The sequence below is a fragment of the Melanaphis sacchari genome, unplaced genomic scaffold (assembly GCF_002803265.2).
Source record: "Melanaphis sacchari strain LSU unplaced genomic scaffold, SCAv2.0 Contig79_pilon_pilon, whole genome shotgun sequence".
NCBI lineage: Eukaryota > Metazoa > Arthropoda > Insecta > Hemiptera > Aphididae > Melanaphis > Melanaphis sacchari.
Window position 1 is genome coordinate 451334 of NW_020271559.1, and position 17402 is coordinate 468735.

The 17402-nt window shown below is 24.9% G+C and overlaps 1 protein-coding gene across 2 annotated transcripts; it reads left to right on the forward strand.

Moving 5' to 3' along the window:
• The first annotated feature begins 2437 nt into the window (after positions 1 to 2437).
• Positions 2438 to 16038, forward strand: LOC112601522 (casein kinase I-like). Of its 2 annotated transcripts, none has more exons than XM_025349192.1 (8): positions 2438 to 2845; positions 5665 to 5771; positions 13801 to 14026; positions 14095 to 14234; positions 14325 to 14403; positions 14498 to 14572; positions 14948 to 15224; positions 15771 to 16038. In XM_025349192.1, the coding sequence occupies exons 1-8, from the start codon at positions 2720 to 2722 to the stop codon at positions 15779 to 15781; spliced, it is 1041 nt and encodes a 346-aa protein (XP_025204977.1). In that variant the 5' UTR covers positions 2438 to 2719; the 3' UTR covers positions 15782 to 16038. The 2 variants fall into 2 exon arrangements, with proteins under 2 accessions (XP_025204977.1, XP_025204976.1); XM_025349191.1 differs by lacking the exon at positions 15771 to 16038 and adding an exon at positions 15515 to 15636.
• Positions 16039 to 17402: the final 1364 nt, after the last annotated feature.

Below are 17402 nucleotides of genomic sequence, written 5' to 3' on the forward strand. Positions count from 1 at the left end.
TTTTTTTGTCATATGGTATCCCAAATCTGAATCTAAGCCAAACCATCTTATATAAGACCTATACAAGCCTTCCAATCGATATGTCTTAAACAAATAACTGGAACCCCATGGTATATGACCAACGACGCACTACATAAGGATCTATAAATGTCAACAGTTAATAAATTAGCAACTCAGCACTATAAAAAGTTCCATTCGAACCAAAACCCTATTATTTCTCGTATGTCCCCTATAACCATCCCCAGCAACCCTCAAAGGAGATTGTAAAGAAAATGGCTAAGAGACACTTTTGCCTAATAGAATAAAAAACGGTCTCTTCACGTGAACCCATCAAATTAATCAGGAGGTACTGTTGATGGACAGTTTTCCACCTCAAGCCAATCAAGTCGTCTTTATTATTATTCAATTTACATAATGTACTTTTCTGTATAGATTGTAAATATACTTTTATAAATAAAAAATAAATAAATATTACATCTATTATATGTTTTTATAAAACTATTTTTTAGGACTTTTATCTTTGAGATTAATATTTTAAGAACTAAATAACTACTTGTACAAATTTTGAATTAGGTACAATTTTTTTTTGTTTTAAATATTATCAATTAAATAATTTACAGTAAAAATAGAAGTTTTTATTAAAAAAACAGAAGTTTGCATTACCAAACATTTGAAAATAAAGTTTAATTAAAACTTCAAAGAATTACAGTTTGAATAAATCCATTAAAAAAAAAAAATACTATTTTATAGTAGGTACTATACGTTATATTTAACCTACAGTATCTTCTATACAAAGTATTTCGTTCATTGTGATATAACTATGAGTAATACTTCTGAAATATAAAGAGTTTTTAAATTTAAAATCGTTAACGATCAAGTATTTTGTAAGAATTTTCCATTTAGTAATTGATAGAAATTAGATTGAGAATAATGTAATCTTGACTAAGTAACAGCATAGGCGCACATTGGGTGTGAATTTAGGGGGTGCTGGAATAATTTATAGTAAACTAGATTTAAACTGTGGAAGTTGCTTATGTTTAAAAATATATATATATAAATTAATGAATACCTAAAGAAAAAAAAACAAAGCCTACTTTAAAAATATAATTTTTAATTAAGTACTATTTTGAAATTATATACCTAACAAAAATATGGTATATACCATATAATATATAATATATAATATACTTGCTATAGTCATAGGTAGTCCAGGATCAGCTATTTTTTTGTTTTTAATTTTAGTGTATACATGTATCATATATCTTACCAGTGTTTCCTAAAGGATGTGCCTCGCACACTGGTGTACCGTAAAATTTGAAAGGCATGTCTCGAAAAGTTGAACATTATATAGGTACATAAACATAAATATATAAACCATTTAAATTTGAAAAGTAGATAATATTTAATATTTATCCAAAGTATGCCGTGACTAATAATAACTATAAAATTATGTGTTGCGATGGAAAAAAGTTAGGGAATCACTGATATATACGACGTCTTATCCTATGGGAAAAGGCAAAGCTATAAATACGATTTTTTTTTGGAAAAATTGAACACATTTTCACGTGTAATATTATAATTTTAATTATTTTAATTTGATTGTGTGTCATACCTACTGCACAGTACACATTGTAAAAAAGGGTCTAATATGTAGGTATCTAGCTAATTAAGAAATTTTAAAAATTATTTAATTAAATGAAAAAATATAATTTTTGGAATGTCGGTAATGAGTGATGAATAATGATCAATCGGAATCTTCGCTCATAGTGATATTTTTCACATATTGGATAATGTCAAAAGATTCTTTAAAATAAAATAATTAAAACTCATTTATTATGTGTGCCACAAATTGTACAACATAGAAATATAATACCTATAAATTTAAAAAATAGGACCCTGAGATTATGAATTAAATTTTTACCAACTTAAAAACGGCTCTTACAGTTACCGTACAACTAGGTTTCAATTCATAATTGCACCAATTATTATAATATCGTTCATTTTATTTTATTTTATTTTTTTTTTTGTGGCTTTACGCTTTAATTTATTTTCATAAATAATGTTATACAGTGACAATTATCGATTTCTGGAAAGAGTGTATAAATGTAAAATTTTTTATTAGATAATAATATTTTAAGAACATACTATTTGATATTATTAACGAGTACCGATAGTAATTATAGGATAGCTACTGGCTAAACAGTAAGTAGATTGAATACTTCATAATTCTCTGTGAGTACTGTGTAGTGTGTAGCCGTATAGGTATCGATCACTGTATGAGACGCGTGTATCGAAGTTTTTTCTTTGAAACGTTGGCGCGCATAAGTGGTGGTGGACACTGGTGGTTACAGTGTGGCGCAGGACCGTTTTTTCCGCGATCTCTTTGAAATCTGTCGTCTCAGACGTCCTTGTTCACCGCCAGTGTCGCTAGAGTCGCTGCGAAATTAATGTCAGACGAGCCAACAACAACAAAGCGATCGGACGTAATCGGAATAATTTTTTTTGTTTTTTTTTTTGTTTTCGTCGATTTTCTCCAGTCTTGTCGATCGTTATGTGAACATTAGAATAAGTCATCGGCAAACCGAATAGTTTGTATAATATTATCTTCGACACAATACAAGTAACAAGCTGCGCGCGCGCCCGCCCCCCAGGCACATCCGACGCGTCCGTCGATAACCAAATTTGGGAACTGTGAACCGTCCGGGAAGTCGAACGCAAAATGTCGAGTGTCGCCAGTACCTTCAAACACGATTACATAGGCGGCGGAAAGTACCGTGTTGTCCGGAGACTCGGCAGTGGGTCTTTCGGCGAGATATTTCTCGGGCTTAATGTTATCAACGGCGAGGTGAGTTATGACAAACTTATTTTTTTGTTATCCTCATTTCTCGCCCCGTTTACACCACTACCATTCTTACGTGTGTGCATGGCACCGTATTTTTATATATGCGCGCGTGTATACTTATATGAGTGTACGTATAATGTACATAAAGTATGATATTTATATAATATACATTTATGCGTGTATGTATTTACTTAACGTGTTATTTGTGTGAGATTGCTGATTGATGGTGGTCCCTCGTAAATGTAGCGGGTACTTACTACTTAGGGCTTGGGGACGTCGTATGATAACTCCATTCTCGATTTTGTAGCTTATTTATGATTGTTCTACAGGCACTTAATTGAAATTATTTATCAACTTATTTGTCCCTCGGTACATAAGCAATGTGGAATATAGTATTTACTTAGTGATACCTTGTAAACCATATGTCCATTAGTAATTCATAAAGTGTTTGTTCTCATTAAAATGAGATAATGAAAATACATTTTATAAATAGCATCCTAGTTTACATTTATTATATTATTACTATACTGTTAACATCGAGTAGCATTAATAATAAGAATTAGAAATTAAATTGGATTGTGTATTAGTAATATCAATAAGTAGAGCAACTTGTTAAGAACTTAAAGTAAAACATTTTTTTAGATTAGGTAGTATAACTAAAACGAAAAATTCTTCAATTTTAGATTATTATTATAGATGAAAATATTAAATTATTAAATATGTACTAATATTGCTGATACCATATTTTATGGATTATATTGTGATACTGTTGAATCTGTAAAAACATTTTAAGGATATTTAATATTCTATTATGTTAGATTTTTCTGCAGTATCTGGTTTTAATTTATAGATGTTTCAAATTTTATGTTTTTAAATAAATTAACTTTAGTTGTTTTTATCTGATTGGGACACTCACATTCTTGTCTTTATCATAATTTTAGTTTTATTTGTTTTTGAATCTACCTGAAATTTTAAGGACAATTATTGTGTATCCTGATTATGTATTACTTATTATTAAAAAATAGATTAATTTTTGGTTTAAATCTACGATCAAAAGATATAAGTAATAGGCTTGTTTTATTATCTTGACTATTGCCAGCCATAATTTCAATACCTCTGTTACTTCCTGATTGTATGTGATCTTACACATATTTTGGAGCAGAAGAGTATCCAAAAACGTTAACTCCTTATAATAATTTCTATCAAAATTTTTATTGTATAAATGTAGGTACACTACTTTTGATAAGCCATCAACAATTTTTTTTTTAAATATTAGACATCATGAATTAGGTATTAACTTGTTCAAAACATGAAATAATATTTAAAGCTTAGAATAAAGTATACATTACATTTAACAGTAACTTGTAAATACTTCTTTTAAATCCCAAAAATTAATTTCATGTTTTATTCAAGAATATATTTTTATTTACCTATTAATTATTTGTTTAATTTTTCTATTATTGTGGATCAATGTATTTAAGTTAACTGTAATAATGTAATTTTTTTTATAAAACATTAATGAACTGAATTAATTTAGTTTTAAAACTAATCTTTATTACATTTTAAATACTTTTTTCAAAAATAATAAGTAGATAGTCCTACTGTTTATTAGATATTAGAATAATTTGTGTTGTGTAATTCTAAAAAATAATAATTTAACTTTAGAGTTTTTAATGATTTTATTATAAAATGTCTTAAAGGTAATTAAAAATTAATTTTATCTATTATGTTCTATTAAAAAGAAAATAATTTTCATGTATCAATAGATTTTAATGTACCTTCCTATAGTTTTGATTTCAAACCTTGAAATTTAAACCTTGGTTATAGTATTCAGGTCCAAGGTGTTAAATATACAACAAAAACATATCCTTTCTCAAATATATATAATTATAATATATCATATTTGTATGATAATTTCCTAATATGATTATTTATATTATTTATTGATTTACTATTTGTTTTTAAGTACTTATAAATGATGTTTATTTCTTTTTGTAGATTTTAAAATAAATTACCTATTGTACCTAGTTTTATTTAATTATTAACTTTTTAAATTCACGAATTTTATAGATCTTAGAAATTGAATACATAAAACATTTAAAGATTCTACCTAGCTTATTTTCACATACTTTTTATATTAGATATTTCTGATAACAATCTGTATAAAATTTATAATTATTTCAAAAATAGAGAACTGTGAAGATAATATTTATCAAACTTACTATAACATTATATTTATGTTTTTTTAAGTATTAAATTTATTAAGTCTAATGTTTAACACGTTAACTGCCATATGACTACTGTCAGTCATTCAATAGGTATTTGTTATATGCTAAACATATTTTTCAATGTTTCCAAATTTGTGTATACTAAATATTAAAAAAAAAAAATTGAAGAAATAAAATAAAATAATGTATTATAGGTATCTATATCAAAACAATTGTAATAATTTCTGCTACGCCTTGGTCCTTATTTTGGTGCATTATTGTAGTGCCATAGAAGAGTTAATAATATAAAACTAAATTCATTTATGGTCGCTGGCAGGTCATGTGGAGTGGTAGTAATGATGAATTATTGGCGTCAGCCATCACAAATGTATAAAATTGAGAATTACAGATGACTGCCGGCAATCATATGGTGATTAACGTGTTAATAATATAAGTGGTTAAAATATAGTGGTGTAGTTGTTAAATATTATAAAATTTGTACTTTTTTAGATGATAGGATTTAAAATTAAAAAATGTATTTTTTTAAATATAATTAAATCTATTATGAAATTTTGTAGATATATTCTATTTGAAAAAAAAATTATTCATTTTTAGGAGGTGGCAATAAAATTTGAAAGTGCAAAAGCTCGTCATCCTCAGCTACAGTATGAAAGCAGACTTTATAAAGTATTACAAGGAGGAGTTGGAATACCACATATGAGGTAAGTTAATTTATCATTATTTTATAAAATATTATTACTCGGCTCAAAATTTAATCCATTTCTTAGAAGGTACAAATAGTATACAAATATTTAGATATTAAAAGTTAGATTATATTATATTATGACATTTAGACTAAAAATAAATTTTATTATTACTAATTTTTAAATCTTGTTTAGGTAGGAATATTTTGAGCTATTAAAAGAAAAATTAACAAAATTACAGTTTTTTTTTTTAGTGGACATTAATTTTAGTTCTATGAAATTTATTAATATTTCACTATACTTAACAGTTTAAATCTGATTATTAAGTTACTTACAATTATTTTATAAAATCATATAGGTTTTAAATTATAGTCATGTAATATTGTAACATATTCTTAATTTGATTATTTTACACTTTAGTGAAATTTTTTATCACAAAATGTTAATTTGTGTTTATTTTATATTGGACTAAATATTGTTCTAAGGTAATCTTTAAAGATGATTTACTAGAAAATCACAAAACCCTTATGACTTGTATCAGTCTTATAAATGTACAACAGTTGATTTGCATTCCATTGAACCAATTTTATATTGTTAGGTTTAATATCAGAGTAAATTAATATATTATTAGACTTAATAAATATTACTATTTTTTAAATAAATAATAAAAATAAGAGTGATATGTTTTATAATATTTTTTATATTTTTATCAATTTTTGAGCAAGTTATGATCATTTTCAAATTGTGATACTGTAAATATAGTAGAATTTTGATTATCTGAATCTCTGCTATATAAAACCTTATTATTCGAACTAAAATTAGTATATCTGAAGGTTAAAACTCGTTGAAGCACTCGTATTGATAATTTTATCAAAAAAATATGATAAACATATGTTTCTATGTATGTTATGTATGTAATTCTAATAAAATATTAATAACTATAGTAACAATAAATATGTAATATTAAATATTTAATTGTGTTTTAAAAATTTGTTTATTGTGTTTTTCTTAAATTTCCAATATCTGAAGTTTTGCGTATCCAAACTAGCTGCTGTCCCAATTAGTTTGGATAATCAGGGTACCACTGTACTCGTATCTAACTTTTAAATTGAGATATCGTTAAAAAAAAAAACCGCATACATATACTGTCCTTACTTTTAATTCACTTTAATATTAGGGCTAATGTACTTAATTGGTTTTGCTGGACAAAAATTAAGTATATTATAATATGTTAGTAAGATGGAGATAAAGCTACTAAACATGCTAGTATATAACTTATAATTTATTATAAAAGTTATTTTTATGGTATAAATACAATATATTGAGTTTTTATTTATATTATATAAACTATGTATGCCGTACTGTGCCTAGCACACATATTTATTAGATTATATATTAGAAAAAACATAGTATTAACAATTAAAATATGGCTTCATGGTTTTTATTTATAAATATAAAACAAAAATATTTTTATTTTTTTTATTGAACCATTATTTTAAGTAAATATTGGTATTGTTTTACAGTCATTGTCTTAATTATTAAGATGTCATAAAGTGTACATACAACTTTTGTTATAATTTTAGTTTATACATTTTACTCTCTTTTTTAGAATACTTTATGTTTCTTGGGATATAACTATGTTCACCTTACTGTTGGTTTGCCCCTATGAATTTTTTTTGTTAAATAGAATAATTATTTTTACCTTTTGGCTATTTATAAAACTAATAGTTTAACTACTATGCATTATATTAAAAAAATATATAGGGTAATCTTAGATATAAATTAACAAGTCTTCCTTAAAAATAAAGTGTAAGTAGAATGGCACTTTTCAATTAAATAAAAGTGAACTTATTTTAAGCGTCTAAACGACCATAAGTTCTAAGTTTCCGAGTACAAGATTTTACTATCTTGATTATTGTTTTTTTCATTGTTCACAATTTATGATTTTTGTTTATATTACAGATATATTCTGTGTGTTATGCTTTAGGCTGTAAAATTGTGTTTAAAATATGCAAATTATTTTAAAATGCATAATTTATTGAATATATCATGATGTTTGCGTTTTCAGGTTATTATTTTTTTTTTTTTTTTGATAATTAATATTAATGTATATTACCTACACTCTACAGTTATCTAATATATTAATCAATGTGTCCGTGTTCTATTATAAAATTAAAAAAAAAAAATGTTTTTTTGTCTTTGTCGCCGTCTAAAATAATATTTGCCGATAAATAATATTTTAAAATATCCATTCCATCATCCAATAATAACAGACTGTTATTAAATTATATTATTACTTAGGCGTTTGTTTTGATTGAATTCGCAATATAGACGGCGTCTATATAACCTACGTATAGTTATGCTATTATCGTTACGTAACGATATTTTCCCGTCGGCTCTCTCTCCTGGAGCACACTGACGCCACTATAAAATAAGTAATATAATATGTTACTGTACACACAAATGTATAATATAACATTATTATGTACCACTGAACCACTGCCATGGAATAATACCTATCACGAAACTTTTCTATTACGAACGAAAGATGCGGCAACGTCGCTCGTACTACGGTACTAGTGTACTACGCCGGTCAACAGCTGGCAACGTTGCTCTAGGGCCATTAAACCTCATCATTGTCTTCGTTTGGGCCCCGTCAGCTGCAGTCGCCACTTGCCACTCGCCAGTCCGGCACTCGTACTCAGCTGTGTGCTGTACGCGTGCTGCTTCCAATGAACGATAGCCCTAGCGTAGTATTGCCGTGAGACCGACGGCTGTGTTTTCCATTTGTTTATTCGTGTTAATAATATTCGCATTTGGTCATTGGCGAGAATATAAGTGGTCTCGATCCTGGATATCGAAACGAATTTAATTTTAGTCGGAACGTTATGTTCCCCACTCCCTTCAAATAACAGTAACACGTGCGAAATCTGTACAGTCCAATGGCCAATAATAGACGATAATAAAACTGAATACTGTAATGTGAAGAAAAAAATCATGTTAATTACTAATATTAATGTACCGCGTATGTGTATTTACGTGTATTTATGTATTTTAATGATAAAAATAATTTCATTGACATTTTACGTATGGTGTAGTCATCTCGACCGATGATCTTTTTATACTTTACCTATCTTTGTACTAATGTGATGGAATTTTTATACTGCAGGTTTTATGTGATAATATTATGAAACAGATGTAATAGTAAGAATCATAAATTCATAAACAATCTTTAACTATTATAGGTAGTATTTCAATAATAATAATAAAAAAAAAAAAAAAAAATTACATAAATATTTTAATTCTTTTAGATTGCTGAGAATTACAAGGTATCCCCGGTGTTAGGTGAATTTAACTAATAATTTTAAAATGTGGTCGACATTTGCAATAAAAATTATTATCCTTAATATCAGTGATTGAATAAGAAATAATTAAGACCGATTCAAGAGTATAAAAAAATATGTTCATGTCTTATTGTTAAGTATACAGTTAGAAGAGAGGTACACATTCAAATTTTTAAAAAAGAAAAGGGACTGCCTCTCTATGTTTCCCTTTAAAACTAACATTGCCTATTATGGTTAAGTAAGATTTGACTTCATATTATGCTTATGGTAGACATCTTAGATATTTCGTATTTTTGAATTATTCTAATGTCAAGGTTATATTTTAAGTTTTAACACATGGCCTTTATTTACGTATATAATATATATATATACATATATTTGAATTTCGATGACCATGAGTTCTATTAGTTTAACATTGTAATTAATTCCCTAAATAATTGAGCCATTAAACCCGTATTATATATTTTATAGTCTGAGTCGGTAAAATATTTGTCTATTTTGCACTGCAAGGTTGATATGTTGTCTTTAATCATAACATTTATAAAAAATATTTCAAAATTAAGTACTCTTTATGAAAAAAAAAAGTATTTGATTTATATTTTGCATTAAGGTTAACGTTTAAACTTTATTTTGTATTATTATTTATATTGTAATTTTAGTTTATTTTAGTACGATATTAATTAAAAATACAAATAATATTTTAGATTCTGAACGGTACAATGAATGTATTGATTTTACAATGATGTGTATTTGAGATAAATAATTGTCAATAAAATATTTCAAATTTCGACTATAGGGTGGTTTTAGATAGAAAATTAGATTTAGATTGTAGTTTGGAGAAGATATTTTAAAAATGTACAGTATTTTTTTCTATAATTGGGTAAACAAACAAAAATTTAAGATAAACGTGAATTTCATGCTAATGTAGATTTTAGCAAAATTTATTTCTTTATTGTGTTTTTAATGTTATTATTCAAAAACGATTAACTATAATAATTTTAAATTTTTATTTAATATTTAGGTATATTATCACTTTTTGTATATGGTATAATTTTTAAAATGTCTTGCTTTTGTTTTAGCTAATTAATTAATTGACAATTGAAATTTTCGATTATTTTTAGTGTTTTTTTTTTAATTGTTTAATAATAACGGTATTAATGTAAATTTTTTTAATAATTAAATATTACATTATACAAGAAAAAATTATCCTACTATTGTACTATATGTTAAATTACTTTATTAGCTATACCAAAAAAAAAAAAAATATATATATATCACGAAAAATATGTGATATAAGCTGACAGACCATTTTCGTTCACAATATTTCATAAAATTAAAATTTTTTCAAAACGCCCTTTATGGTTAACCTACTCGACACCTAATGTATAGCAGAACGATACCCACTTGATTACCTTTCTTTCTATAATTATAATTCATAAAATATTTGTTTTAATTAATTTTTTTTATCGTTAAATTATTTAAATATGTTAAGTCCTGTGGTATTTTTGTGCTATCAAATAATTTTAAATAGTTTTGATTTTTAATGTTATTTGTCTATGAACGTGACATTTAGTACTTTTGTTTTTGTTTTACATTTACTCATATTATAACTAACGTGTTTACATTATAGTACTATACGAATATAATTGTTTGTCTACAATTCTTTATGACTTACTAATTACTATACTTAATAACATTTGTGATAATACCTTTATCAGAGGGTAAACAAGAATAAAAAAAAATCTAAAATGTCATGATTCTTAGCCAAAAAATGAATGTATTAGTTTTACAACATATTTTTTTTTGTCATTAATCATCATTTTTTGAATTAAAAATATTTTTTTCTTTCATTCTTTAAGATGATTTCTAGATATTTATTGCATTTAGTTGGTACTTCAGTCTTTTCAGTAGCTTTGAAATAATTTAGGAGTTGTTTGTCGCCATGTTTTATAGTTAATGACAAGTGTATCTTGTCATTAAGTAGGTTACTGCAAAAAATGAGTTAAAATTGAATTCAGTGACAAATTAATAGAAAAATAATAATTAATTCAATTAAATAATAAACAATAAATAAGTTAATAAGTTTTATGCGAAAAACGATTTTGAGCAGAAACGGTCGTCCCTTTATTACTTATTTGTGTTACTATAAGTTTATTTTCTTATAAGTAAGATGGTAGCTTGAATTAATATTTGCTTAAAAAAAATATCATGTATGTAATAGTTTATTATTATAATATTATTTCATATGATATTACTAGCCGTTATAATAATTATAATTTATAAATCATAAAGTTTCTTATAGCGTATAAGTCAATACCAACGATCTGCAGATTTACATTAGTCTGCGGTAGTCGGTATTGAGGTAACCATTAAAGTAGTTAACTTTATTATGGATTATGCTTTGTACATTTCGAAAGTAGTTTTAATTTTAATTTTAATGACGATCTTAAAAATATCCGATTTTTCTCAAATTTGATATATATATTTTCTTTTTAGCATAATTCTTTATTTAGCAATCTGTCACAACAATAAGCTTAATTGATAATATATATTAAATAGTCGTAGGAATGACAGAGTGAAGAAATCTTCCATTGGAGGTACTTCGTTGGAAAAAAAAGAGTTAAAAGTTAGATTTTGTTACTTTTTTTTCGATACATTTATTTATTTTGTTATACTTATGAATACAAATAATTTAAAATCGTAGGCGTCTCCTTCATACCGAATCAGTCATCCGTTTCGGTTGCACAGTGGTGTTTCTATAGTAACATTTGTTCCAAATAATGGAAACCTCAAAAAGCCAAGAGTAAATGTAAAATGTTTAAAATTTATATTTATATATATATATATATATTATTCAATAGTAAATGCACTTATACATTACACATGCGTATTACGTACATGCATAGATCAGACAAGGTGAATGATATTGAATAGTATTTATGTTATTATATAAACAAGAAACTATAAGTCCTTTCCTTGTGGCTTATTTAAACAAAAGATATTCCGAAAGTTTTAAAAAAAAAATTTAGATATACGATATATTTATGACTTATGAGTAATAATTAACCTTGTCTACGTTGTAGATAAACATATGAATGTTCTTTATTGTTTCTTTATTTATTAACAGTTTCATTTTGCACTTAACTTTTCGAGATCATTAATTCTATTTTTTTTATTTTTAGTTGTAATTGTTATTGTTTAATTAGTATTAATAATTTTATTTTTTTTATAAAAATAAATATATTTTATACGTCACAATATCTAATTATTAATGAAATAACTAAAAAATATAGTCACAATGCACTAATCATAATGACATTTATATGTATAATTTTTGGTCATCTAAATTATTTGTGTTTTAGAGTTTAGATTACAACTATCTGCGTAATATAATATATTATTATACTGTGTCTAATTATTATCGTATCTTAGAAAAATATAATTTTTAATTTATTGATGCGTGAAGTTTTTAAGGGTGAACGATTATTTGGGTCCATCTTTATTTTTTGATGATGCAAGTAGCAAATTAGGTTTATAGGTCACCGGGCGGAGTTGAGTATAAAGAGACTCGAGAAAAAACATACCACGCCTATAATGCGTTTCGTTTTCTATTTTCAGGCGGGTTTCACTTTTTTCGACTTTTGTCACCATAAAACACATTTATGACCTCTATCGATTTAAGTATTCCACAAAATCATGTTTTGAATTTATCATTCATTTTATTGCCGTATAAAATATTGGTGTACTTATTTATAATAAGTTTGATAAAGTATCTCTTGTATTAAAACTTGTATATCTGCATGTAAATAAAATATAAATCTTAAACTTTGAGAATAGTTTCTACTTTCTGGTACAAATTGGATCTAGTTGGTACTTTGGGGATAAAAAATTTCCAATAATATTATGCAAAATAATTGAGAAAATGATTATATTTACGCCAAACCAATTTTTGATCATATCAATTTTATTTTTAATTATAATTCAAAAATGAATAACTCCAATATTAGAAATTTGGAATTTCCCATCCAATATTTTATTAGAATTTTTAGATATATTATGAGATAATTGTCAAAATAGTGTTTAAAATATTCAAATTGTTTTAGTTTTTTTTCTAAAAGTTTAATGTAAACGTTATGCTTGGTAAAAATGTATTCAATTTAATGCAATGTTCCTCATAAGTTGCATTGCTTAAAATTTTAAAGTATTAAAAATACACTGAAAATATTTAAAAAAAATATTGGTTTAAAAATTTTCAAAAAGCTTCATACAGCACTTGACTAAATAAGAAATAAGAAGTAAAGTTTATTTTAAGAAATTGTTCGTATTCTTCTAGTAGTTTTCAATAAATGTTAAAAAGTATATAATATATATAGATAAATGTAGTTAATCATCTGTATTTAACAAATTCTTGAAATGGAAAATATAGTGTTTCTTTACAGTTAGTGCATTATTCATTCATTTTATTTTTATTGTAGGACAGGCCTAAATAATTTAATGTACAAAATAATAAAAAACAAAGTAATATAACAATAATTTCAATAAGGAAGTTAAATAATAATACAGATAGGTAGTAATTTAAGAACACGATGAAATGATTTCTAATAGAGATAGAAAAATAAAAATTTTAATTCGAATATATACATTTTGTATAATGTAGCTTAAATTAAAAAAAAAAAAAATTATTATTAATATTTTGGTTTTAGATGGTTTGGATTAGAAAGGAACTACAACATCTTAGTGATGGACTTACTGGGTCCATCATTGGAAGACCTATTTAATTTTTGTTCACGGCGGTTTACACTTAAAACAGTGCTTATGCTTGCCGATCAAATGATCAGTCGTATTGAGTATGTACACTGTAAAAGCTTTATTCACCGTGATATTAAACCAGACAACTTTCTTATGGGAATTGGACGTCATTGCAATAAAGTAAATTATATCATTCTTTTTTTTTGATTAAATTAAACATTAATTAATAAAAAAAATTTTCTTTTTAGTTGTTTCTTATTGATTTTGGATTGGCAAAAAAATATAGAGATATGCGTACAAGAACGCATATTTCATACCGTGAAGATAAAAATCTTACAGGAACAGCCCGTTATGCTTCTATCAATGCTCATTTAGGAATTGAACAGAGGTTATTATAATATTGATACTTAAGTGTTATAATTTTTATAGTCCTTAAATGTTTGTAAATTCAATATTTTTTTTTTTTTTTCAATTTTAGCCGTCGGGATGATATTGAATCCTTGGGATATGTACTTATGTATTTTAATAAAGGATGTTTGCCATGGCAAGGATTAAAGGTAAATAATAATTTTGTAATTGTTTACGTTTATTTATGAATACATTTTATAATAATATGTTATTAATTTATAAATTATTATTTACTTATTTTAGGCAGCGACAAAAAGGCAGAAATATGAGAAAATTAGTGAGAAAAAAATGTCAACACCTGTCGAATTCCTATGCAAGGTAATATTAATAATGAATATAACAATTTATTTCTTAATTATAATTTTATTCGAACAATTTTTTCATTGTAAATATATATATTTATGGGTGTTAATATAATCATTTAATTTGAGTACTTTCAAGACACATTTTTGGAAAATTAAAAATACCTATATTCTGAAGTGGTTATATATTTTAAATGTTTATTTTCTAAAAAATCATTCTTTATACTTTTATAGTGTGTATTATTACTAATTATATTTTGTTTTGATACGTTTTAAAGTTATTCAAATATTATATTAAGTTTAATAGATTGAAATATTTTAATGTCTAGTAATACAAAAAGAAAATAAATTACATTTTAATACTTAGAATTTCATTTTATTTTTAATTTAGGGATTGCCAGCAGAATTCGCCATGTTCCTAAACTACAGCCGAGGTTTAAGATTTGAAGAATCACCAGACTACATGTATTTGAGACAATTATTCCGCATTCTATTTAGAACATTAAATCACCAATATGATTACATATTTGATTGGACTATGTTAAAACAAAAGGAGTACAATAACGATGGACAAAATGTTGCTGTACCACAAGGCGGCTCACCTGTGCCTGGCGCGGCTGCAGCTGGAGGACCACAACCATTTCCCCCACAGACTTCAGCTACCTTAGGTAACCCATAATACAATTTTAATGGAAAAAAAATTATGATCTTTGTTGAATAAACAAACTGAAATGTCATAAAATAGTAATATTTTTAAAAACAAAATAAAATATCTGACAGTATTTTCAGATGTATGTATTGTCATTTTTAATGGTTATCAATTAAATTATTTCTCTTTCACAGTTTGTTCAATTTTAAAATCGTAATTTTTTTTATTTTCATTAATCTAACATTATATAGTAGTACAAAAACAACTTTGAAAAACAAAAAAAAAAAATGTGTATTAATATTTTTCTAGCTACTGCGAACCAGGCGAGCAAGAACTGAGCCTTCATGTACTTTAATTTTAGCTTTGAATTTATATATTGATATAAATATTTTGAAATTCAGCAACTAATTAAAGCAATGTCAACTCTGAAATTCAAATCTTTTTATTTTTCAATTTTCAAAATTGTGCACAAATATTTAAAAGAAAATCTCTCACACGAAGTGTATAATTTTAAATATTTTTTTTTAGTGTATTACATCATAATGTACAACAATTTTTGTTTCAGGTAATCGCTAAAATTTAAACTAAACAATGGATCCCTTATCCCTTAACCCTCCTGGCCTCTCTTTAAAATGCGATTTTGTATTATTTTTTATTTGCCGTCATTATATAGCATTATAAAAAAAAAAAAATAATTATATAAATCGCGCCTTCCTCTATTTTGTGGAGTGGAGTGGCCAAAACTGATATACTCCCATCTCTCTTTTTTATTATTATTATTATTATTATTATTATTATTATTATTAATTCCTCTCATTGACTTTTATTATAATGGAAACCAACTATTTTGAAAATACACACTATTGTATGTATTGTCAATTCAAATAAGTCATACTTCATATAATATATATGTATTTATATTTTATTATATGCATACATATAAATATAAATATATATATATGTTTTTTTTTTCAAAGTTAAGTATTAGGTGATACAGAAACTTACTTTTAAATTAAAATAATTATATATAAATAAATGTCGTTTATGTATTAAATAAAATAAAAAACTATAACTCATTTTTATTATTACTTTAAGTTGCATTTAATGTTATTTTTTTATTTTGTTTCCTACTTTATTGTTTTTGAATTAATCATACATAGATGCATAATAAAATAAAAAGTAAAATAATTTCAGAATTTTGTAAGAGATATTGTGTTCAATATTATTGAACTATAATAATTTATGCCAATAATGTTCGTAAAACTTAAGAAATAATAATGAATAATTTTTTGATTGCTAAAATGTTGACTTAAATTGAACTTACTAGGACAGTATATTTTTATATTATTCTTGAGTAATATTGTTTTCTTCAGTTTAAGTGTTAAAGGTTTAATTTTTTTCATGTTTATTGTTTTACCTATGTATTTATGTATATACGTAAAAAAAAAATTTGTACGTCACTATATAATATATAAAAATGTTTTCTAGGTTCTATATTATATTTAAAAGGTTGGATACTGTGCAGTAATTTACTGTTAGTTTTTCATTTATACAGTAAGTCATTTTGTTGTATCGTATTTCCAACGTAAGAAAAAATCTGATGAAACATTAAGAATTTTGTTAACAGATAAAATTTATTGTTAAATACTGAAGTTTACTCAATATTGACATTGAAATTTTCTTCTAAACCAACAATTTATATAAACCTAATTGTATTAGTGATTTTTATTGGATTTACAACTTTATTGTCTGTTGTGTCTGAGTCTGATTTTAAGTGTACTGGAAGTTACCTGCTTTTCATCATTCAATGATTTTAATATAAGTTATAACCATAAACAAAATATAGTTTATATTAAGTATATGGTTAGGATAGTTTTATGTAAAAATTTCTTTGCTTTTAGAATTATTATGGTTAAAAAAAGGGGGAATAAATATTATGTGTTTATACATGAATTAAATAATGTTCACAGATAGTTAAGATTATTTATTAATTTATAACTGCCGTTCAAAATAGTCGTAGAATTTTTCAATTGTGATTATATATTTATATCTAAAGGTTTTACAAAGGTATTACTATTGTCAAATTCTATTTCCAATTTAAAATTTCTTATGATATATATCTAACTTACTTATATTTAGTAAGTAAGTTTAATATTAAAAATTGTGAAATAAGTAAGTATAATGTAGTGTTTTGTAT

Coding starts and splice junctions, on each gene's coding strand:
- LOC112601522 (XM_025349191.1), top strand. CDS start 2,720: ATGTCGAGTGTCGCCAGTACCTTCAAACACGATTACATAGGCGGCGGA. Junction 14,027..14,094: donor TTGGACGTCATTGCAATAAA/GTAAATTATATC, acceptor TTTTCTTTTTAG/TTGTTTCTTATTGATTTTGG. Junction 14,573..14,947: donor CTGTCGAATTCCTATGCAAG/GTAATATTAATA, acceptor TTTTTAATTTAG/GGATTGCCAGCAGAATTCGC.